The sequence below is a fragment of the Hyla sarda genome, chromosome 5 (assembly GCF_029499605.1).
Source record: "Hyla sarda isolate aHylSar1 chromosome 5, aHylSar1.hap1, whole genome shotgun sequence".
Classification (NCBI taxonomy): Eukaryota; Metazoa; Chordata; class Amphibia; order Anura; family Hylidae; genus Hyla; species Hyla sarda.
This window is the reverse complement of record NC_079193.1, coordinates 321,188,560-321,214,938: the sequence shown is the minus strand read 5'-3', so window position 1 is coordinate 321,214,938 and position 26,379 is coordinate 321,188,560. Positions and strand designations below refer to the sequence as shown.

Sequence of the window (26,379 nt, the reverse complement as noted above, 5' to 3'; positions counted from 1 at the left end):
CCATGATGTTACGAGCCTCCAACTCTCTAAACGAATGCCAGGTACAGCAGGGAGATTGTGGGAGTCCCCAGTGGCAGGGCCCCCGTGATCAGACACCTTATCCCCTATCCTTTGGATAGGGGATAAGATGTCTAGGGGTGGAGTATCCCTTTAAGGCCATGTTCACATGACAAAATTTCTGGGTGGAATCCAGTGGAAAAATTCAGCAAGGAAATACCTTTGCTTTCAAAGGGATTCTGCTGCACTGTTCACACGATGGAATTTACACGGTGCGGCGAAACATCTGCTGCGGAAATCTGATTCTGGCCTCCGCCGAAAGAATTGACATGTCAATACTTTCAGCAAAATCCACTCAGAAAGGAATTGCCGTCTATAGAGACGGCGCATTTCCAATCAGTCCTAGTGCCTGCACTTTCTGCTGACGCCCGCTATTTGCAGGAAGTCCACCTGTGTTTTCCAGGTAGAAATTCCGCAAATAAATTCCGCCATGTGAACATAGCCTACGACAGGACTGCGGGTGATGTATCCCCAACAATCCATCTATCTTACACCACCATATAACATTTTTAGACAACCAAAAAAGTGAAAAATCGGACTAATTTCCTGATTTACCTGAAGAATTGGGCACATTATTTCTGCAGTCGTTCCTCCTAGATTTTTGCAGAGGTTGTAGAAAGCCTCTAGGTATGACTGGCAGAGAAAACAGACAAAACAGTATAGTAATGGGATTTCATATAATATCATAAAACATAATTGCTTTGCACATTTGTTTGGCTGCAGGGTGTCAAAAATTAGCAAAATCTTTCTGCAAGGCAGATGTTTGCTCGAAAATTTTGCAACTTTTTACCATTTACACCAGGCGAAGGAATGATCACCCACATCTCTGACACTGCACAATATTTGATTAGGAAGCAAGTTTAGACCTACTAGTGGTGATGCTCACAGTAATAGCATAACCCAGAAAAATACATTTTATTTAATCACATACCGAGATGCCAAGTGTCAAGGGGCATTCTTAACCAGTGAAGAGTCCTGACTTCTCGGTGGTTAATCAATCCAAACCCCTCTATGTGTCAGGGGTTAAGTTCGGGGCCATTGACTTTAGTGGGGTCCATTAGTGTTCAGCATGCAGTGGATCTGCCGGCTCCATTTAAGCCAACTGAATGGAATCTGCAATGGAGCCTAGAAGTGGATCTAGCCTAATTTTCTCTTGAGTGACCCCACGTGATAAGATGTGATAGCACCACCATGGGTTCAAAGTTTGAGGGATTTACCGCAAAGACACTTGTTTAAAGGGTTACTCTGCTACCCAGCGTCCGGAACATTGAGTTCCGAACGCTGAGTGTGGGCTTCCGTGTTCACGCCCGCCCCCTTGTGACGTCACGCCCCGTCATGTAACGTCACCTCCCGCCCCCTCAATGCAAGTCTATGGGAGGAGGCGTGACGGCTGTCCTGTCCCTTTCCCATAGACTTTCATTGAAGGGTCAGGCCGTGGCGTCACAAGGGGGCGGGCGTGAACACAGAAGCCCTCACACAGCGTTTGGAACTCAATGTTCCGGAAGCTGGGGAGCGGAGTAAGCCTTTAAAGTGAATCAGTGAGCAGGTTTGGGTACCCTAACCTACTGATAGAGGCTAACAGGGGGCATAACACTCAGGATTATGGTACCTTTAATATGGCCGTCAGTGAGCAGTTGCTCTATTGACCTCCGATGGCCTTGAGTTACATGATTGCAAAGGGAAACTCAGTATTCAGGAGGCATTGTCAGAGGAATGGGCGGGAGGTCATATCACTGCACCTAGGGTATAGGAATGCCCACATTTGCACATCAATAAAATTACAGAGAAACTGTGCATCAGAGGGCCTAATAAAAGTTAATATAATCCTCAGTTTGGTGTCCCCTAGTAGTCTTCATAAACAGGATTAAGTGGCCCTAAACGGCAGACTGATTTTCTTTAGGGAATGCCCAGCGGATACTTGGCACCATGGCACATGGGTAAATAAAACTTCTTTTCCCGAGTTTTCCTACAGCACTAGTATGTGTTAACTTGATTCCTCTCATCACCTATCATGCAGTAACAGAGGGTTTAGGGGTGGGGGCCTATAGTGATGAAAGATTTACTTCAAAGAGACCCCTCCCATCTGGTTTGTACTATATAAGCCCTTTGAACAAATATATGAAATGTACATGATATGTCTACTGTAGCCCGTCTGAACTTTGTTGTATGGCTGAAAGGGTTCACAGAGGGGTGCAGCATATACAGGCAATATCCTGCCCCTGAGGGGAACTTTATTCAGTGTTATAAGATTACATACAATTAAAAAAATGCCCCCTTTAAAGGTGAAGCATCTATAAAAATTCAAAAATATCAAAAAAAGGTGAACTTGCACTCACCAACCATGTAGTAGACTTTAATCCACGGGAACTCTGTGCGGCAGGGAGACTTTGGGATGGGAGCTCTCAGAGACTAACAGCCGTTTTCGCACACACCTGTGTGCTTCTTCCGGCCTCGCGAGGCCGGAAGAAGCACACAGGTGTGTGTGAAAACAGCTGTTAGCCTCTGAGCGCTCCCATGGTTGGTGAGCGCAAGTTCACCATTATTTGATATTGGTACATGATTTGGTACATGATATTGGTACATGATTTGGTACATGGTTGGTGAGTGCAAGTTCACCTTTCTTTGATATTGGTACATGATTTGGTACATGATATTGGTACATGATTTGGTACATGGTTGGTGAGTGCAAGTTCACCTTTCTTTGATATTGGTACATGATTTGGTACATGATATTGGTACATGATTTGGTACATGGTTGGTGAGTGCAAGTTCACCTTTCTTTGATATTGGTACATGATATTGGTACATGATTTGGTACATGGTTGGTGAGTGCAAGTTCACCTTTCTTTGATATTAGTACATGATTTGGTACATGATATTGGTACATGATTTGGTACATGGTTGGTGAGTGCAAGTTCACTTTTCTTTGATATTGGTACATGATTTGGTACATGATATTGGTACATGATTTGGTACATGGTTGGTGAGTGCAAGTTCACCTTTCTTTGATATTGGTACATGATTTGGTACATGATATTGGTACATGATTTGGTACATGGTTGGTGAGTGCAAGTTCACCTTTCTTTGATATTTTTTGGATTGCTTGCTATTTTTTCTAAGAATTTAGCACCCCACCAGTGTATATATTATCAGCTACGGCCACTGGACACTTATCAGACTGTGCGAATATATTACTACAGGCAGAATATAGTAAGACTGTGCCTTCTGTTCCCTTCTCGGATGTTATCTATAAAAATACATATCATCTTCTAAACTTATATCATAGTAACTTATGTAGAAGGATCCTGTAAAGTACAGACTGACTGATCTGTACACATATCTCCAGCAGATATAACATCAGTATCTAGCCGTCCGCGTGCAGTAGACCGTACCTTGTACAACTTGTTTCGCATAATTTCAATATTCATCTCATCCATATCATTTTCTGACAGGCAGTCTTGGAAGAAGTCAGCTAGAGATGAGAAACAGAAGGATAACACGGGTAAGATGCCTGGGATCGGCAGTGATAAGACTTTATGATGCACCAACAAATAACGTCTCATTTCCTAAATACCAGTAGAGGCACGAATAGATATTTTCATTATAAACAACATTGATGATCCCTTACTGAGGCCACATACAGATGGGTGATACTGATCTAAGATGGGTTTGCAGGCCTAATAGGGATGAGAAAATGCTGCAGTATTATGGCCCTCTTAATGCGGCCAAAGAAGCGCATTTTATTTTTCTAAAATGAAGCTTTGATGAAATAAATTCTGTCAAAAAAGACTGCAATATGGACCAGCTATTTATCTAAGAACAATTTCCATCCACAGGGAAACTTGGAGAATGCAACAAATAATATATACCTGTAGTTTATAAACATACCGCCATATAGGCTGAGATGGCAAACGTACATTTTCAGTAGCCATACTGTGCATTTACTCTAATGCCCCAGACATTGTAAACTATACTTATTAAAGGGGTACTCCGCTGAAAACCTTTCTTCTTTTAAGTCAACTGGTGGCAGAAAGTTAAACATATTTGTAAATTACTTCTATTAATCTTAATCCTTCCAGTACTTATTAGCTGCTGAATGCTACAGAGGAAATTCCTTTCTTTTTGGAACACTGATGACATCACGAGCATAGTGCTCTCTGCTGACATCTCTGTCCATGTTAGCAACCATGTATAGCAGATGCATGCTAAGGGCAGCATGGTGGCTCAGTGGTTAGCACTGCTGCCTTGCAGTGCTGGGGACTTGGGTTCAAATCCCACTAAGGACAACAAAAAATAAAGCATCATTATTATAATAACGTCAGCAGAGAGAACTGTGCTCGTGATGTCATCAGAGAGCATTCCAAAAAGAAAAGAATTTCCTCTGTATTATTCAGAAGCTAATAAGCACAGGAAGGATTAAGATTTTTTTAATAGAAGTAATTTACAAATATGTTTAACTTTCTGCCACCAGTTGATTTAAAAGAAAACAGGTTTTCACCGGAGTACCCCTTTATGTATGTTCCATGCTAGAAGCTATTCCCTATTCTGTTACCGAATTAAAAAATGGAAGGGATCTGCAATATCTAGGTGAGTAGCCTACACGCGTCAGGTCTAAGCTGTAATACAGTTAGCTCTAATGGGGAATGTTGTGTATTATGGAAACATGTTGTGTGTTACCACAAGCATTTACACATACACAGAGACACACTGTATATGTACAAACTAAAAGGGGGGACTTTACTAAGACCAGTGTTTTACATGCTGCACTTCGGGTACTCAGGAGGGAGAGAATTTTTTTTTTTTCTTCAAATAAACTGGTGGCAGAAAGTTAAACAGATTTATAAATTACTTCTATTTAAAAATCTTAATCCTTCCAGTACTTATCAGCTGCTCTATGCTCCAGAGGAAGTTGTGTAGCTCTTTCTAGCTTGACCACAGTGCTCTCTGTTGACACCTCTGTCCGTGTCAGAAGAGTTGTTAGATCTAAGTAATACTACGTGTTTTGTACAACTTTTTACCTGTACCAGGGTTAGCTTTTTTGGACACCAGGTGAGGGCGGCTCCTTTTTACTTTTTTGGGACACTATGTGTTCTGTACAGGACCCTGAAGAAGCTCCTGTCCTCTACATAGACAGTGATTACAGCTCCCAGCAGATCTTTCTTACTTTTATATGTAAGGACTTGCTTTATCTGTATTAGTTATCTACTTAATTTCTTTATTTTTAGATGACATTTTGGGCCAGAACCAATAACCAGGTTTTCTATAGCATTATGGTCTCATACATAGAATTGTTTAAACGTATAATGGTCATCCTGGAACCCATGAATATTGTAATATGTCCCCTGTATTATGGTACTAATTGTGTAATGATATGTCCACTGTATTATGGTACTGTACTTATTGTGTAATGAAAAAATTGCACAAACCGAGAGGAGTGTCCACTATGATGGCATTGAACAGTTCTGCCGGAGTCTGTGCAATGTTGACTGCTTCCATTTGGTCGAAGCTGCCCAGGGGGTGGCACTTAGGAACCAGTTCAGAAATCGGCCTCTGGTGTAAGGTTCCTGTGATGAGGAGGATGATGTTATCAATCATGTAGCTGTACCTGCAGACAATAATGGAAAATGGTCAGAGCTCTTCAGAGATAAACTTATTTATCTACTGTCACTTGTAAAGAAAATGATCATTTATCTTCTCTGTCATATTCCTTTATCCCGTAATATTACAACAAGGAAGCTCAGGCTTTTATTAGCCTCAGGGGTCCTTAAATAGAGCCATAGGGAGCCCTAGCACAGATGGAAGAACAGAACAACACAGGAGGGATTCTATTATGTTAAAATCCTGTTGACTGAAATGATATCTTGAGTATTGGGCTGGATGTCTAAATGTTAAGGGCCAAAGTGATTGGTAGGGGCTCCAAACCACTTATGGGACCCATCATTGCCCCTCTATCACAGCAACCTATAGGAGAAGTGGATATACATGCACAGTCCTACTCCTCTGAAATCTATGGGAAATCTAAAGGGCTTGTCAGACTTGGCTACAAAATAAAGAATGATGTACTCGCCTGCCCCAATCCTCTGTCCCCACCATTCCGATAGTTTTCGGTTCTACTTCTTAGCACTTCCTGATCTTGACATTAGCAACTGAGCACTGGCTGTAGTTCTGACCCACCTCATCCATCCATTGGCTAAGGGGTGACTTCCTTGAGTCGAGACCAAGACCTTGAAGTGCTGGGAGGCAGGACTGGGCACTTTTGGAATGGCAGTGGCAGGAGGACTAGTAAAGGTGAGTACACAATTCTCTATTATTGTAGTCCAGTCTGGTCACATTCACACATAGAAATGAGCCCCCAGATGGCCCTTTCAAAATCCACAAGCATGTAAGGCTACCTCTGAAACTCTTCTCGGCTGGATGGCATAGTCAAACATCTATTAGGGATAGTGGCTTGTGAAGGCCCCAATGCTTTTCCAAGGTTTTAGAGGCCATTGTCATGTTTCCCATGTGCCTTTTCTTTGATCTGGCCTTGAAGGTACATACAGTAATAGTTCAAACATCATTCGGTGGAGCTTACGTACGTAATAAAATCTAGAAATGTGGCAAGAGGTTCAAAAGCATGGTTTCGGAAGTACTGGAATTCGGTCATAAGCTTTTCTTTCAGCTTTCCATCAACTGTAGATACCGTGAGTTGTCCAGTCTCATTTGCCAGGAAATGTCCATAGTCTGTGGACTGTAAATGCAACTTCAGGTCTAAAATTGTAAAATAAATATAATCATATTAGATACGAAAGATACTTTGCCATAGTTTATATGCGAATATACTGTATATTAGTATTGAGAATTCAACAAATGATTTATTAAACACATCATATAGATCTTTTCATTTTTTTGGTACAAACCCAGGATATCAGCTCTATAAGACAATAGAACTAACACTTGACACCCTAGAAAATTGACGTACAACTCTATGGGGATCAAGGATCCAAAATCATCTTCTCTTTAACATTGACTGACACCTGTGATCCCAACTATTAGACAATAAAGAGGCCTCCTAAAAAGCTCCTAAAAAGCACAGCCCCTCTCTTTACCACCGATCAAACATCAATGACCAATCCTAAGGCCATGTTAAAGGCTCTTTTAATCTTTAAAAGTACCATGAGACATAGCCAGCAAATGAATACGTTGGTCCCTCAACTTACAATGGCCTCAACATACAATAGTTTCAACATACAATGGTCTTTTCTGGACCATTGTAAGTTGAAACCAGACTCAACATACAATGTACAGACAGTCCAGATCTGTGAAATGTGTCAATGGCCGAAAGAACTGACCAATCAGAATGGGCAATTTACTGGTAAAACCCCTGTATTACTGAAGTGTATGCACTGACTGATATCTGGTAGCGCCCCCTACAGTACAGGAAGGTATTACATGTTCTGTATACTTTACCTGTGCCAGGGTTACCTGCTCCTTTGGAAACCAGGTGAGGGCAGCTCCGTGTTACTTTTTTAGGACATTGCGTGTACTGTACAGGACACCGAAGAAGATCCTTTCCTCTATATAGACCAGTGTTTCCCAAGCAGGGTGCCCCCAGCTGTTGCAAAACTACAACTCCCATCATGCTCGGACAGCCTTTGGCTGTCCGGGCATGCTGGGAGTTGTAGTTTTGCAACAGCTGGAGGCTCCCTGCTTGGGGAACACTGACATAGACAGTGATTTACAGCTCCCAGCAGATCTTTATTACTTTTATATGTAAGGATTTAATTATCTATATTAGTTATCTACTTATTTTTCTTTAATCCTCACTTTTTCCTATTTTTGGATGACATTTTGGTGCCTTTAGAACCAATTATCAGGTTTCCATAGAGTTTTGGTCTCAACATACAATGGTTTCAAGATACAATGGTCGTCCTGGAACCAATTAATATTGTAACTTGAGGGACCACTGTATAGGAAAAATAAGGATTGGCAGCTGCTTTTTGCTATTTTGCCCAAGATAAAGCTAATACAAAGTATATATCTGAATAAGTGCACAAAATCACAAACTTTGGTGCGTAGTATATGTTACCCTCCACGGAGTCCCTATGTCCCCGTCTGCCGGCGGTGCTGGGATTCGCATCGCGGGAGGTGGCCGCATGCAAATCCCAGCCCGTTACTCACCATGCTCCGCTGCCGCCTCCTCCCCTGTTTCTCTGGAATTTAAAGGGCCAGTACGCTCATAATTACTGTCACACCAGTCTCTACATTATAAACTTCCTGCACCTCCCCCACTTCTCTGCCTTATCTTCAGTGCCCGTAGCCTGAGATTAGGCGACCCTTATAGCCTGTTAGCCTTACCCGTGTATCCAGACCTTCTGCTACGTTATTAGACTCCGCACCTTTGCCGGCAGCTTTGACCTTCTGCTACATTTGACTACGCTACTGCCTTATCCTTCGGTACCTCGCCTAGCCCAGCTACCTGTGTGGTCGAGCCGTGTCGTGGGTAGCGACCTGGGTGTCGCCTGCCGCAGCAAGCCCGTCCTGCCTTGAAGACCAGCGGCACCTTATACTCCGCTCCCCGATACGGTCCGGTCATCAGCCACACAGGTTAGAGGATCCACATCCAGCTCCGTTACAGTATAAAGCATTTTTATCAGAAGTCTGATATAAAAAATAGATCAGATATCTTAAAAAAAAGTTTAAAAAACAATTTTTAAATAAACTTTATAGCCTCTGGTACCCTAATTCCAATGCTCCTTTTATTTTGTTGCTACACTCCCCCTCATTTCCAAGATATAGGATATTTATTACTTGTTGACCATAATTCCTTAATAATCAGATTGGTGGGAATTTTATTTCAAAAAAGGGATGTGAATGTGGTGTGACCCTAATTTATGACCATTCATCCTTTTATTCACACCCCCTGAGCCTGATTTACACACCCTCAGAATTCTATTTGCACCCCCACAGCTTTATATTCACAGCCTTTCTTCAATGAAATTCTCATCCACCTGACTATTCCGGGAAAAGTGCAGATTAAATGGTAAAATTCCTATATCTTGATAACGGGTGGTGTAACAACAAAATAAAAACAGCATTGGAATCAACTTTTTTTGAAAATATTGAACAGGTCCTCTTCAAATGGATATTCCGGTATTTTTTATTTATTTGACTATGTTACAGGGGCTGTAAAGTTAGTGTAGTTCATAATATAGTGTCTGTACTTGTGTTTCATGATGGTCTCGCAATTTTTCTGTGATTTTTGCCCCTAACAGCATTCAAAATGAGTGTTGTCTCAGGTTTTCCCAGGTTGTCTTTGCTTCCATGGGTGGAGAATCTGCTGGGTGGGAGGGAGATCACTCTGCAAGAATTGGACTTTTGCAACAGTTGGTGGCACCCTGGTCAGAAAACACTGGTCTATTGCATTGAAGCGATCACAGATGTGTTTCAATGGGTGGGGTGACTGATGTGTGGGAGGGAGAAAAGTCATCTCACACTTACAAACAAGGAATTATGGGACTTGTACGAACTCCAACAGGGAAAAGCTAGTTCACAAAAAGATAGTCATAGCGTTATGGTTGACTCAGAACATAGCCATTTAGCCCAAAGACAAGCACAGATCCTTCCTAAGCATGTCCATTACTATCTGGCACGTACATACTAAAATACTTTAAAGGGGTTATCCCAAGAATAAAATGAGTCATTGATAGTATATGTGATAACTTGCTCTGATCAGTGGGAGGGTGGCAAAAAGGAGGTCAGTTCCGCACATGCTTGACCTCTGCTCCGTTCATTTAACATTTTATTTCATTTTATTTCAATTATCTTTAATGGGATGTTATGGGAAATTATGACATTGTTTATTTATGTATGTATGTATTTATTTATGTCTACAGTGTTCACTGTGTAAAATAAATAACATTATATTTTAGCAGTTTGGACATTTCCACATGCAGTACCAAATATGTTAATTTGTTATATAGCATAGTTTTTTTTTTTATTAAAATAAAATGGAAAATGGGGGGGGGGGATATTTATTGTAGCATTTTTTTTAAACTTATCAGATTTTTAGTCACATTAGGGATCTTAACTGTATGATCTGATTGCTTACGTTATGTTGTTGCCAAAAGGGGCCCTCTCACTCCCTTTAACCACCTAGGGGGGAATTTATCATTGTTTATAGAGCTGTTTTGTGTCTATTTTTTAGTGCAAAAATATGTGCAAGTGTTATTTTTGTGTGTTTTTGCGTAAATTTTGATAGAATTCTTCATCGCCTTGTCTACAGTTAAGTTTACCATAGAGCATTTTCTACTATAGAATCAAATTTACTAACTGCGATTTTTTTTTGCGCAAAAAAACATGCGCAAACGGCATTTTCTTTTGCAAATATACACCACCTCGGAGGACACATAAAAAAGTGTCTATTTTGGCTCAGTAAGGACTGCTTCTTCCATTATGGACAGACTCTGCCCATGATGGGAGTTGTAGTCCAAGGGCTGAGGTGCAGATCGCACCGGGTCATTCTTCAGAGACCCGCTGCGATCCGCATTTATTAACTGTAAAAGCCGGCGGTACATGCGGCCACACTGCGCTGCACGCCGCTCCTGTATACACTGTCATAATTCATAATCTGCGCCGCTGGGAGAGGGGAGCTCTGATTGGTCAATAGCTATTCACCAATCAAAGCTCCCGTCGGGGATTATGAATTATAAGAGCTCTATATAGGAGCCGGCGCGCAGTGTAGCCACATGTGCCGCTGGCTTGTATAGTGTGGATCACAGCGGAACTCCAGAGAATGATCTGCTGCAATCTGCACCTCTGCCCTAGGACTACTACTACTATCATGGGACAGAGTCTGTCCCATGATGGGAGGAGTTGTAGTACCGCAGCGCTGAGGGATGGTACTTGCACATCCCCCGGCTGCGGGACTTTTAGGACTACTACTCCCAATCAGAGCTCCCGACGGGGATTAGGAAATGTGACAGTGTATATAGGAGCCTGTGTAATGAGGAAAACTGTGCCCTGCAGCGGAATGTGACCCTCCGCACAGGGACACAGTTTTCTGCTTTGCAGGCCGCTCCTTCTCATTCCATTCTCACTACCCTCCCTCAAGTGGACGGGGATACAGTTTCTACACCGCTTAGACAGACTGCGCCAGAGAAGCACCCCACAGCCTTTCTCCCACCTGCCGCGGTGCATATCAACCATCGCCCGCTACCTGCAGCGCAGTGTAGCTGCATGTACCAACGGCTTGTTAACTTAAAAAATCGCAGCAGGTCATTCTCTGGAGATTCGCTGCGATCCGCATTTATTAACTATTCAAGCCGGCAGTACATGCATCTACACCGCGCTGCCCGCCGGCTTGTGTATACACTGTCATAATTCATAATCCCCACCGCCGGAACATGGGAGCTCTGATTGGTGAATAGCTATTGACCAATCAGAGCTCCCCTCTCCCGCAGTGTAGCTGCATGTACCGCTGGCTTGTTAACTTAAATGCGGATTGCAGCGGGTCTCTGCAGAATGACCGGTGTGATCTGCACCTCAGCCCTTGGACTACAACTCCCATCATGGGCAGAGTCTGTCCATGATGGGAGTAGTAGTCCTAAAAGTCCCGCAGCCGGGAGATGTGCAAGTGCCATCCCTCAGCAGCGCTCCGTTACTACAACTACTCCCGTCATGGGGCAGACTCTTTCCCATGATAGGAGTAGTAGTCCAAGGGCAGAGGGACAGATCTCTGTTCACATTATGCGTTTTGCACAATGGGAACAGAGCCTTTCTGGAAGTGTGTTCCCAAACAGGGAGACTCCAGCTGTTGCTTAACTACAGCGATCGCACAGATGTCCGCCATTAACCCCTTAGATGCCGTTATCTGTACAGATCACGGCATCTGCGGCAATGCACACATTAAAATAGATGATCGGATTGCCCGCAGAGCTGCCGCGGCGATCCGATCATCTGTAATGGTGGCCGGAGGTCCCCTCACGTCTCCCGGCGTCTCCTGCTCTGGTCTGAGATCGAGCAGACCAGAGCAGGAGATAGCCGATAATACTGATCAGTGCTGTGTCCTATACATAACACTGAACAGTATTAGCAATCAAATGATTGTTATAGATAGTCCCCTATGGGAACATAAAAAGTGTTAAAAAAAAGTTGAAAAATGTAAAAAAAAAAAAAAAGTAAAAAAAAAAAAGTGAAAAATACCCTCCCTCAATAAAAATGAAAATTGGCCTCTTTTCCCATTTTACCCCCAAAAAGCGTATTTAAAAAAAAAAATATATATATATTTGGTATCACTGCGTGCGTAAATGTCCGAACTATCAAAATATAATGTTAATGATCCCGTACGGTGAACGGCGTAAGCGTAAAAATTTTAAAAATGTAAAAAAATGCTGGTTTTTTTGTCACATTTTATTCTAAAAATTTTTTTATAAAAAATGATATCAAAGGTTTATATATGCAAATGTGGTATCAATAAAAAGTACAGATGACAGTGCAAAAAATGAGCCCTCATACCGCCCTATATACGAAAAAATTTAGACGTTATAGGTGGTCAAAATTGGGCGATTTTAGATTACTGATTTTGTACAAAAAGTTTTAGATTTTTTTTAAGCGGTACAAAAATATAAAAGTATCTAGCCATGGGTATCATTTTAATCGTATTGGCCCACAAAATAAAGAACACGTCATTTTTACCGTAAATTGTACAGTGTGAAAACAAAACCCTCCAAAATGTGCAAAATTGTGGTTTTCATTTACATTTCTTCCCTAAAAAAACATTTTTTTGGGTTCACCGTGCATTTTATGGGAAAATGAGAAGTTTCATTACAAAGTACAATTGGTCACGCAAAAAATAAGCCCTTATATGGGTCTGTACATGGAAATATAAAAGAATTATGGATTTTAGAAGGCGAGGAGGAAAAAACGAAAATGCTAAAATAAAATTGGCCTGGTCCTTAAGGTGAAAATGGGCTTGGTCCTTAAGGGGTTAAGGAAAGGAAATCTTAACATTTGACAGTAAAAAAAAAAAAAAACTGTATTGCTGTGTCCTAAACCCAGAAAAATTGTTTTTGTTAAAATGTAATAAATAATCTAAACAAATCCAAATCTGCAAAGGCGAATACAATGTTTACAGTCACTAAATGTTAAAGCTAACTACAAAACAAACTGCAAACTTAAGAATTAAGGAGAACAATGCTATAATTTCCAGTTTCATGAAAAACGTTTATTGTTCCTTATCTTAGTGACCACATGACAGGGACTGTGAGTTATTGACTAATTTGTTGTTTCTGGAACTTGGAAAACAGCACTCGGAGATCTGGTTCCCAATTGTGTGGTTGACTTGTTCCTGATGAATGCTTTAGTGTACATGCGGATATAAATACAACACAACACAGCCTATTATCGCTGGAGAAATATATTATTTTTCTGATAGTTGACTGTAGACATCAAAGAGGAGGTTAAGGCACTTCTTTTTACATTTAAAGGCAAAACTGCAGAGCTAAAATACTGTATGTCTAAAGAGTTTATTTTTAATTATATTTATTCATCATTCCAAATGCATCAATGTTAGGGAATGAAGGGATTATGGGAAGAATGTATCAATCTATGTGTGGTATGGGGTGTGATGCAAAGGGTAGATGAAATTACCCTGGGGGCAGATGACATTAACCCCTTGTATTCGTGACGCCAGGGCATGGTTTATCAATACAACCCGAAGGTATACCGCTGGATCCTGGGCAAGGCACAGGGGCAATAAAGACTCCGACACCAAGTTACGGCAAATGGTAGCTTTACTGAGGGTAGACAGGTGGAAAAGTCTATACAGTTCAGCCAGGGCCCCGGAAGGTGACCAGTGACTTCAGAGACCTTAAGGGCTTGCTGGAACTTGTAGTAGAGGTGGACAATTTAGTGCAGGGCACATTGACTAGACAGATGACTTTGACTTGACTGACTTGTGACTGACAATGCTGTGACTGTGGTTACTTGCAGGTTTGTAGCTTGTGGCTGCAGACTGGACTTGAGGCCTCCTATGACTCTGAACACACACTTAGGCACAACTTGACTGGACCTCAGCAAAGACTAAGAGAGAGTGCACAGGCTTCACCCAGGGCTTATATGTGGGAGGCTCTGGTGGGGTCCCATTGATCACCCCTAAGTCACCTGGTCACTGATACCTCCTGGGTAACAATCACATGACAAATCACAAATCATACTGTGCTCCCAGAATACACAACAAGTGGTGGTATTGTATTCAGGGACACAACATGTGGTAGTATTGTATTCAGCATGTGGCAGTATGTGCTGTGCCCTCAAGTGAATAATCATGCCTTCCTTAAACAATTAATGATGCCACTTTCCCCAAAATAAACTGTGCCACTGTGCCCTCAAATTGTCCAACTATATCCCAAATGAACTGTGCCACTGTGCCCCAAAATGAACTGTGGTACAGTGTTTCCAAACTGTGCCACTGTGTCCATAAATTGTGCTGCTGTGTCTCCAAACTGTGCCCCCAAATAAACTGTTCTCCCAAACGGTGGCACTGTCCCCCTGAAAATACTAACCTTCCCCCGATTCCATACTGCTCTGTTGCTCTGGCCTCTTTTTATCAGGTCTGGCCAGAGGAGAATGATGCAGTCAGTGCTATTCTCTCTGCCACATGATAGAAGCCTCGGCGGAGGGAGCCTAGGGTTCCTTGATCCTGCCAGCAATTACTTATTTAATTATAGCAGCATCTTAAAGATTCTCATACAATTGAATTCTGGGACTATGGGGAACCTCTTGCCGATTCCCTAAACTTGCTGTTGGTGGAGGATTGATCATCCATTCATTTAAATGGCCAGCTTATAATACCTAGGGGTGCTTTTAGGAAGTCTACGGCCACTCAAACAATAAAGAAACCAGTTGTTTTTTTTTAAAACCAATCCTTACCACTAGGTACAATTCACCAAAGAACACCGGGGTACAGACTAACGAAATTAAAACTTACCTTTTAATAATAAGGGTTAAAGTTGCATAGACACCCCACACATAGAAATCAATTTCCACTGCTAATATGTATAGAAATAAGCAAAGTATGATATCAAAATGTCAGCAAAAAATGTATAAAATAGAAATATCAGCAAAATAGCATAGATACTGTATGCACCAAGTCTATCATATCTCTGCTTTGTTCTATGCACATTAGCAGTTGACATTTCTATGTGTTGGGGCATCTATGGGGCGTCTATGCAATTTTAATTCTTATTATTTTAAAGTTTAATTTGTATTTAGTACATTTACACCCCAGTCTTATTTGGTGATTTGCAGTCTATGGCCAGCCACAAGCCTTACCCATGCCAAAGTGCTGATCTCCAGGCTTATGTCAATGACGTCTCAGAAGATAGGAAAAGCTGTGCATTGGCTTCAATGAAAGGAATCATGTCCATAGTTTTTTTAACTGAAAGTTCAGACCAGATACATTATACACTGCTCAAAATAAATAAATAAAGGGAACACTTAAACAACACAATGTAACTCCAAGTCAATGACACTTCTGTGAAATCACACTGTCCACTCAGGAAGCAACACTGATTGACAATCAATTTCACATGCTGTTGTGCAAATGGAACAGACAACAGGTGGAAATTATAGGAAATTAGTAAGACACCCCCAATAAAGGAGTGGTTCTGCAGGTGGTGACCACAGACCACTTCTCAGTTCCTATGCTTCCTGGCTGATGTTTTGGTCACTTTAGAATTTTGGCGGTGCTTTCAATCTAGTGGTAGCATGAGATGGAGTCTCATGGCTCATCCAGGATGGCACATCAATGCGAGCTATGGCAAGAAGGTTTGCTGTGTCTGTCAGCGCAGTGCCCAGAGCATGGAGGCGCTACCAGGAGACAGGCCAGTACATCAGGAGACTTGGAGGAGGCCATAGGAGGGAAACAACCCAGCAGCAGGCCCGCTACCTCCGCCTTTGTGCAATGAGGAGCAGGAGGAGCACTGCCAGAGCCCTGCAAAATGACCTCCAGCAGGCCACAAATGTGCATGTGTCCACTCAAACGGTCAGAAACAGACTCCATGAGGGTGATATGAGGGCCCGACGTCCACAGATGGGGGTTGTGCTTACAGCCCAACACCGTGCAGGCTGTTTGCCATTTGCCAGAGAACACCAAGATTGGCAAATTCACCACTGGCACCCTGTGCTCTTCACAGATGAAAGCAGGTTCACACTGAGCACATGTGACAGATGTGGCAGAGTCTGGAGACACCGTGGAGAACGTTCTGCTGCCTGCAACATCCTCCAGCATGACCAGTTCGGCGGTGGGTCAGTAATGGTGTGGGATGGCATTTCTTTGGGGGCCGCACAGCCCTCCATGTGCTTGCCAGAGGTAGCCTGACTGCCATTAGGTACCGAGATGAGATCCTCAGACCCCTTGTGAGACCATATGCTGGTGCGGTTGGCCCTGGATTCCTCCTAATGCAAGACAATGCTAGAACCTCATGTAGTTGGAGTGTGTCAGCAGTAGGAAGAGGAAGGTATTGATGCTATAGACTGGCCTGCCCGTTTCCCAGACCTGAATCCGATTGAGCACACGTTGCACCACAGACTGTCCAGGACTTGGTGGATGTTTTAGTCCAGGTCTGGGAGGACATCCCTCAGGAGACCATCCGCCACCTCATCAGGAGCCTGCCCAGGCATTGTAGGGAGGTCATATGGGCACGTGGAGGCCACACACTACTGAGTCTCATTTTGACTTGTTTTAAGGACATTACATCAAAGTTGAATCAGCCTGTAGTGGAGTTTTACACTTTGATTTTGAGTGTGACTCAAAATCCAGACCTCCATGGGTTGATAAATTTGATTTCCATTGATAATTTTTGTGTGATTTTGTTGTCAGCACATTCAACTATGTAAAGATGAAAGTATTTCATATGATTATGCGGTAGCCCTTGGGGGGGGGGGGGTATGGTAGCGGTGGTATAGGTATATAAGAGGTTAATGTTAACCCTAGAGTTCGTGACGCCAGGCTGAGGGCTGGTATGCTGAATCAGTGTTCCGGCCTATCGCCGCCCTTCCCAGTAACGATAGGTGCATAGAATAACTGAAGGTCCACAAGGAGATTTGAACTTGAACTTGAATAACGTTTACTGAAGTGCTTGCAATATTCACGGTACAGTCACAGTCTCGTACAAACCAAACAGTCCTTTGGTTACTTAGCGACTGGCAGTAGTTGCGGACCTTGAGCTAGACAATAAGTCTTGTAATTTAGGAAGAGATTTGCAGATCCGTCCGGATTTAGGGGAGGTATTAGGTCCGGTGATGCTGCAGAGTGTTTGGGAGGTGATACACTCTATAATTATAATTGTTCAGCCGTTGCCGCAAGGCTTGGGCCTAGCTCACTGCGATTACTGCTGTACAGGTCTTGCTTGCTTGACAGACCACGAAGTAAGAGAGAGACACATGGCCGCCGCTCCCTTATATGGGCAGGGGCGTGGCGATTCTGATTGGTCCGAACGTCTGCCATTCACCTTACATGGTGTGATGAGATTGCTTTCGTCACAGGGCCTCCTAAGGTCCTTAAGCCAAATACCATAGAGTTCACCTTGTCACATGACCCGCAGGTCCTGCAACGCCAATGGAAACAAGTGATCAACCATTTATCTACATATACTATGCTATTTACATTAACCTATGCATAAATTACTAATTATACATTAGAATAGAGGCGACTAGGGGTAGGCTAGATTACAGGGACCCCTACCTCCTAGGGACTCTGGCTATGGGGACCCATAAAGAAATAAGTACCGTATAGAATGCGGTACCGGGACACCACAATTAGTTCATTCATTCAGATCTAAGATGGGTTATCTTAGTGTTCCCTTTATATTTTTTGAGCAGTGTATGTTCCTATACAAATTGTAAGAATCTTAATTCAGAATATAACTCAAGAGTAGTTCTCCATTAGAGAAGTGAGACTGGATTGTCTAGTGAAAACCTCTCAACCACATCATTGTCAGTCATCTCAGCAGGATTAGATGAGCTTCTTAAGATATTACTGAACCATACTGAACAGGACCAGAAGAAACTGCCCGAGCTGTAAGAAATGTTTGTCCTCTACTCAAGGGCTGCACGCCGGCAGGATTACCGCTCTGTTGCCAAAACACAGCAAAGGTCGCACTGCTTGAGATGCTTGGGAGTAGTGACAGAGATGATGCACATGGTTCTATGTCATTAAGCCGGGACATTACATGACAACGTGAGAAATAAATAGATATTAAATAGATATATAGATATTAGATGGATAGATAGATGATAGATAGATAATATATTATATAAATAGATAGATAAATAGATAAATATGATAGAGATAGATATATAAATATATATATAATAGATATAGATGATAGATACAAGAGAAAGAGATAGATAGATATATAAATATATAGATAATAGATATAGATGACAGATTGATAGATACAAGAGAAAGAGATAGATAGATGCCAGATAAATATTACATTAGATAGATAAGAGACAGATAATAGATTAAATAGATAAATAATAGATTGGATATTTTAGATAGATTAATACATATATAATAGATAATAAATTAGATTGATAAGAGATGGATAGATAAGAGATATATAACAGATTAAATAGATAGATAATAGAAACAAAATGCACAGGTAAAAAAATACAGCAGCATCGTGCAATTACTATGGCACTTGCATGTGCACATTGTATGTATATGGATTTTAAATTGCATTACTGCTATATATACTGTACATACATTTTTCAGTGTTCATTTAAATCAAATTGAGTGTGGCAATCCACCAGTGACAAGGTAGCCTGTACATCAACCTCCAACAAATGCCCCTGTATGGGCATATAGTAGCATGTGTCATGCTTAGGCTACCATTGTAAAATAATGTATAATGCATTGTATTTGTACTTACCTCTGAATAGAATAGAGGCAATATTGTACCCATAGAATAGAGGCAATATTGTACCCATAGAATAGAGGCAATATTGTACCCATAGAATAGAGGCAATATTGTACCCATAGAATAGAGGCAATATTGTACCCATAGAATAGAGGCAATATTGTATCCATAGAATAGAGGCAATATTGTACCCATAGAATAGAGGCAATATTGTACTCATAGAATAGAGGCAATATTGTACCCATAGAATAGAGGCAATATTGTACCCATAGAATAGAGGCAATATTGTACCCATAGAATAGAGGCAATATTGTACCCATAGAATAGAGGCAATATTGTACCCATAGAATAGAGGCAATATTGTACCCATAGAATAGAGGCAATATTGTACCCATAGAATAGAGGCAATATTGTACCCATAGAATAGAGGCAATATTGTACCCATAAAATAGAGGCAATATTGTACCCATAGAATAGAGGCAATATTGTACCCATAGAATAGAGGCAATATTGTACCCATAGAATAGAGGCAATATTGTACCCATAGAATAGAGGCAATATTGTACCCATAGAATAGAGGCAATATTGTAGCCATAGAATAGAGGCAATATTGTACCCATAGAATAGAGGCAATATTGTACCCATAGAATAGAGGCAATATTGTACCCATAGAATAGAGGCAATATTGTACCCATAGAATAGAGGCCATATTGTACCCATAGAATAGAGGCAATATTGTACCCATAGAATAGAGGCCATATTGTACCCATAAGGGTGCGTTCACACAGAGTAATTCAAGAGGGATTTACTCGAGTAATTCCTCTTAAATTCTCCGCTGCAAATGAATGCACATCTCCTCTGCCCATTGACTTTAATGTTATTTCCGCTGTCCTGTTCACACTGCGGAAATTCTGCTAGCAGAATTCCAATGCTGAATTCCGTTCCGCTTGAAGAAAGAGCATGTTCATTCTTCAAGTGGAATCCACTAGCAGTAATCAATTTAAGTCAATGGTAAAAAAAAAATTCCGCCCGACATCGTTTTCACGCGGAATTCGCGCGCAATTCCTGGGCAATTTGCGGTGAATTTGCACGCAATTTGCGTGGAAATGGCTGAAAAAAAGTCACTTCTTTCTCCCCCATGTCCGCGTTCAATTCCGCGTGCAATTCCACACGCAATTGCACGCACATTGCACGTGAATTTCCCGCGAATTTTTCAGTGTGAATTACTCTCCATTTACTCCGTATGAACGCACCCTAATAAAGTCTTGCATTAGACAAACAGATGTCCTACTAAATAAACTCTGGTGTACAATAATTACTTTACAGTGGACTTACAAAAAGTTGGGTGGGCCCATTTCTCTGGTGGTCTTATGGAACTTCAGCCCAACACTGAACAGAGCAGTCTGCTGACCTATTCCCTACATTTACACATACCAGCCATTGGGTGAATGGGGAACCTGTGTATATATTTGACATACGTTTTGGGAACTTTCCCAGTGCATATGGCACATATACATTGCAACTGTATTTTGGGAGATACAGTACAGTTCTCTATAAAAAAAAAAAAGAAAAAATAGCATTTCCTGTCAGCTAATTCATTTAAATGGGTGTTCCAATTTTAAAAAGCTCACAGGCCTCCAACCAAAATTGCTTCCCACTGAAAATATCCTTGAAATGGCTGTAAACATTTTTGGAAAATTAACAGTATTCTATTTCTGCTAAATAGACTATAATAGTTTGTCATATTGTTCCATTGACACTGAATCGCTGCCCATAGTAGGGAATCCACGGGACAATGATTCATCCTGTGTCTTCCTCTTCTGGTTTACTTCCTATTCAGTTCACAGCCTCAGTTTGAGCCAAATATATGACACAAGGACACAGGACTGGATTTAAGGGAGGTAAATGAAGACAATTCTCCAGGGCCTCCAGTTAAAAGTGACCCTGAAGGCAGTTACCGTATTTTTCGTCATATAAAACGCACCCAATTTTAAAGGATAAAAATCCAGAAAATAAAGATTCTGAACCAAATACAATGTAAAGTATAAGACAGTGATCTTCAACCTGTGGACCTTCAGATGTTGCAAAACTACAACTCCCAGCAGGCTGGGAGTTGTAGTTTTGCAACATCTGGAGGTCCGCAGGTTGAAGGCCACTGGTATAGGAGGTAGTACTCACGTGTCCCCGCCGCTCAGGACCCGTCACTGCTCGTCACCGCTGCCCTGGATGTCGCCCTCCATCGCTGTCGCCGCTTCCCCGGTATCTGCTGCTCTGCTGCCCGGTATCCTTGCTTTCCGTCGCCGCCATCACGTCGCTACACACGCCGCTACGCACGCCGCTCCTATTGGATGACGGGACGGCGTGCGCGACCACGTGATGACGACGAAGGAGAGCGCCGGCCATGCAGGGGATCCCGGCACGGAGCAGACACCGAGGAGGCAGGTAAGGTCCCTCCCGGTGTCCTGTAAGCTGTTTGGGAGGACCCGATTTCGTCGCGGCGGTCCCGATCAGCCCGACTGAGCAGCCGGGTTAGTGTCACTTTCGCTTCAGACGTGGCGGTCAGCTTTGATCGCCGCGTCTGAAGGGTTAATACAGGGCATCACCGCGATCTGTGATGTCCTGTATTAGCCGCGAGTCCCGGCCGTTGATGGCCGCAGGGACCGCCATGATAGAACAGGGTTTTAATGTGTATTTGCCGTATAAGACGCACCAACTTTCCCCCCCCCCCAGTTTTGGGGAAGAAAAAGTGCGTCTTATACGTCAAAAAATACGGTACCTCAGGAGCAAATAAAACCACCCAACAGAAATTAGAGGTGTTGTAGTAAAATGGGAGAAATACAGGGGGTGGACAAAATGACTAGTAGCTACCTGTTTATACTCTTTCGACACACCTTCCATCACCGGTAGTGCCTTTTTTCTCGGTCACATAGCTTGTATAGCTGGTAATAAACTTTATTACTTGTTTATTAATTTTAGGGGTGTGATATGTCAGTTATGACATTGTTCCAAAGGGAAATGATTGTTGCTGCGGACCTGCTTGGGCCACCAGAGACCTGAGATGCTCAGTTGGAATGTCGAGGTCTACTATTTCCTTGATCACATATATCTATGTATGCATAGAGCAACACAACATCTGAGGACAGAAGTAGCCGGGGTCAAAAGTCAAAGCTGGATGCGAGGTAGAAATAGCGCACTTTGTAGTGAATTGTAGCCAAGATGCCCATCTTAGTGCAGTGAGTGCTGGGCGAATTTCATTTATAGTGGTGCCTTTAAACTTGCATTTAACTCTGAATTAATTTGACTTTAAACCACAGCTACTTCTGTCCACAAATGTTTTTTCCAGTCTTTTCATACTGAGTAGGGATCAAGGAAACAGTAGACCTCGACACACCCATCAACTGATGCGGGTAACAGCCGCCCTTAGCAAGTGCGTACTAAGTATCATTACCCTTTGAAACTCTGTCACGTCACATGGGCAATACATAACATAACGAAGGCTCTGTTAAAAGCATCTGCTACAGATTCCTTCGTATCTGAATATTCGAGACGCATACAGAACTATTCTGCCAGAACAATGGACATTGCACTTAAAACTGATGGACCCCATTAGAAGTCAAGGGGCTCACCGGGTATTTTCTATTTCATAATGGATTAGTAAAGCGTTGTGTCTTCTGTTATTTACACACATGATAAGATAACCTAATGACAACGTGAAGTATCATGACAATTTGCATAATATTGTATATTTACAAAACTCACATGGCCTATGGCTAATGATACTAAAATTGACCCAATATACCATAAATTCCTTGTGGCTATCCTGTAGTGGGTGGGAGGATAACAGGATGGAAGGGATTTACTGAAGGAACGCTAACCCCCCACCCACTGCAGCATAGCCACGCCCCCTGGAGACCATGGGGAGACATAACAAACCTTCTACAAAGGAACAGCAGAGCAGTTGCCCTTAGCAACCAATAAAATAATTTCTTTCAATTTTTAAAAGGCCTCTGAAAAAGCCTCTGAGAAGCAATCTGATTGGTTGTTATGGACTACTGCTTCACTGCGCCTTTGCACAAGGGTTAATAAATCTCCCCCCATGTGACTTATGACATATCAAAACCTGTGTAGGGGAAGAGTGGTACAGCATAGCCCCGCCCCCTGGAGACCATGGGGGAGATATAACAAACCGTGTACAAAGGAACAGCGGAGTAGTTGCCCATAACAACCAATCATATTGCTTCTTTCATCTTAGAAAAGGCCTCTATAAAATAAAAGAAGAAATCTGGTTGGTTGCTATGGGCAACTGCACCACTCTTCAGTTTTCATAAATCTCCCCCTTTATTGTCTCTGGGTGCATGTAATCCTGGAAAAGCTCAGAGACTCAAGTAAAATAAAAAGACCTGCACTTCCGGGTCCTGTATATAAAACAGGACAAATCTGTGCACGGAGGTAATAAAAGAAAATCACACAATATTATAACTTGGCATCATGGACTTAAAGAAGAAAATAAATCCAGAAATCCCCCCTTTTAACCTGTCAGCAGACTGTAAAGTGACAACCGATGAGATGGGGGAAATATAGAATAAAATAATTCACATGAATCGCATGAAGAATAAATATCCAGCAGATGTCACACCCCCTCCTATAGACTTGCAATGAGGGGGCGGGGTGGGGCATCATGGGGGGGTGGGGCTATGACGTTACGAGCTCCCGCCGCCGGCTCCAGCGTTCGGTACAGTTTGTTCCAAACACTGAGCTGCGGAGTACCCCTTTAAGAGGGAGATTTTTCAAAACCTGTGCAGAAGAAAAGTGTAGACATTGCCCATAGCAACCAATCAGATTATTAAAGAGGCCTATGTAACATAGAAAAGAAAGGGAAGCGGAGAACTCATACGATCACAGGTCTTCAATTCAGGCTGCTACAACGGAGGTCCCGATGGCGGTGACTTCTGCAGGGAGGCGAAGGTGGAATTGGGGGAGCTCAGACGGCGGCCACAGTCCGTATTGCGCCAATGGGCGCTTCGTCAGGCCGTACGGCGCAATACAGACCGTGGCCGCCGTCTGAGCTCCCCCAATTCCACCTTCGCCTCCCTGCAGAAGTCACCGTCATCGGGACCTCTGTTGTAGCAGCCTGAATTGAAGACCTGTGATCGTATGAGTTCTCCGCTTCCCTTTCTTTTCTTTGTTACATATTACCTCCTCTCCATCCACCTGGACACTTATCAGTGTTATTTATTTTCCTGTGCCAATTTTTTCACTACCTTCTTTTGTACTTTTTTTTCTGGTTGCATATTAAGATTATTAAAAAGACCTATGTAAAATGAAGGAAGTTTTTTTTATATATTTTTTTTTACTTTTTGAACCAAAGCCAAAAGTGCATTTAAAAGTAAATTGGAAATATAAAAGAAGGAATAAGTACTTCTTATTGTATCCACTTCTGACATCTGCTCAAAAACCTGCAGTGGTGTTTTCCAAAAATAATCTCTATATAAAACCACCCTTTTACCTTTTAAAGGGGTACTCCACTGCTCCAGCCTCGGGAACATTTAGTTCCGAACGCTGGGTTCGGGCTGCAGGGGTCGTGTCGTCACGACCACCAAGCCCCCTCCTGTAGTCTAGAGGGAGTGTAGCATGACGTCACGACCCCTCCAGCCCGCACCCAGAGCTATGCTGAGATGGGGATTTGCTTCTACTCTGGACAGTTCCTGACATGGACAGAGATGTCAGCACTGTGGTCACACAAAAAAGAAAAACTCAACTTCCTGTGGATCATACAGCAGCTGATAGGTACTGGAAGGATTAAGATTTTTTTTAATAAAAGTAATTTACATATCTGTTTTACTTTCTGGAAACAGTTGATTTGAAAAAAATAGTTTTCCACTGGAGTTAAGGGCTCATTCACGCTATGTATTCTCCAAGCAGAATTCCGCTACTGAATTCCACTTGGATAATGCACTGAAGCAGTCTCCCATTGTTCTCAAGGGGATTCTGCTGCACTATTCACACTACAGTATTTCCGTTGTGAAATGCCTTACGATCTATAGAGACGGTGCATTTCCAAGTGGTTCTAGCACCGGCATTTTTTGTCAATGTCCACTCCTGGCGGAATCTTATCTCGGGGTGCAGATTCTATAGTGTGATTGAGCCCTTAGAATCTATCCAAACAATCTCTATGGCAACAAAATGCTGGTAATAACCACAATTATCATAATAATAATTTACCTTCTAAGGTTTCACATTGTGCCAGGTTGATGTAGTCGCTGGCCTTCAGGATACCACCCTTAAATCCTCGGACCAATCCCTCCAGATATCCATTATCCACATTAAAGTAAAACTCGGATCCAGACATGGTGGAGCTGACCGTGCCCTTGTCCCTACCTCAGTGCTTTCCACACAGTCACCGAGCTCTCACAGGCTGTAATTTCCAGTGTGACACACAATGACCACCGTGTTCCTGTTTCATTTCATTCCATTTAAAGCCGTTCCCTATTGTTTATTATGCAAACAGACATCGCGGAACTGCAACAAACTAGCTGAAGTTATTTCTAGGGGAGGACAAAAATTTACATGAAAGGCGCTCAAAGACGTCCTTGTAACTACAGTATATGTTGTCGATACATTGTCTGCAAACTGAGGGTTTCTCCTGGTTTTGGTAATTTATGGTATTGCACATAGGGCTTATATGAACAGCCCTGCCAACTGTATAAAGGAATACTCCCCCTGCAGGATCAAGTGATTATTACCCAGGATTAGAGGAATTATTAGTTTATACAAGGGATGGGTCAAGTCATAACCTCGCAGACAGGGATGACCCGCAATACCTAGCTAAATGTCTAAGGCAGTGGTCTCCAAACTGCGGCCCTCCAGATGTTGCAAATCTACAACTCCCAGCATCCTGAGCTGTAGATAAGCAACATCTAAAAAGGCCGCAGCTGGGAGACCACTGGTCTAAGGACTCTTTCACACCAGCTTTTTTCGTGACATATTCTACTTTAACTTAGTGGTAAAATTTTATGGTAACTTGCATCCTTTCATGGTGAAAAATCCCAAAATGTGATGAAAAAAATGAAAATTTTGCATTTTTCTAACTTTGAAGCTCTCTGCTTGTAAGGAAAATAGATATTCAAAATAAATTTTTTTTGGATCACAAATACAATATGTCTACTTTATGTTTGCATCATAAAATTGATGAGTTTTTACTTTTGGAAGACACCAGAGGGCTTCAAAGTTCAGCAGCAATTTTCTAGTTTGTCACAAAATTTTCAAACTCGCTATTTTTCAGTGACCAGTTCAGTTTTGAAGTGGATTTGAAGGGTCTTCATATTAGAAATATCCCATAAATGTCCCCATTATAAAAACTACACCCCCCAAAGTATTCAAAATTACATTCAGTCAGCGTTTTAACCCTTTAGGTGTT

At 42.2% G+C, this 26,379-nt stretch overlaps 1 protein-coding gene across 1 annotated transcript in view; it reads right to left on the bottom strand.

Annotated features, from left to right (window-relative positions):
- Window positions 1-25,444, bottom strand: part of ATP6V0D2 (ATPase H+ transporting V0 subunit d2) — a 35,366-nt gene extending 9,922 nt beyond the window's left edge. Inside the window, exons 1-5 of the mRNA XM_056522276.1 lie at window positions 25,185-25,444; window positions 6,636-6,807; window positions 5,484-5,662; window positions 3,450-3,529; window positions 613-690 (exon numbers count right to left, since the gene is read on the bottom strand). Coding sequence (XP_056378251.1) covers window positions 613-690; window positions 3,450-3,529; window positions 5,484-5,662; window positions 6,636-6,807; window positions 25,185-25,311 — 636 coding nt within the window. The 5' untranslated portion in view covers window positions 25,312-25,444. The remainder of the gene's footprint in view (window positions 1-612; window positions 691-3,449; window positions 3,530-5,483; window positions 5,663-6,635; window positions 6,808-25,184) is intronic.
- Between the last annotated feature and the right edge of the window lie 935 nt (window positions 25,445-26,379).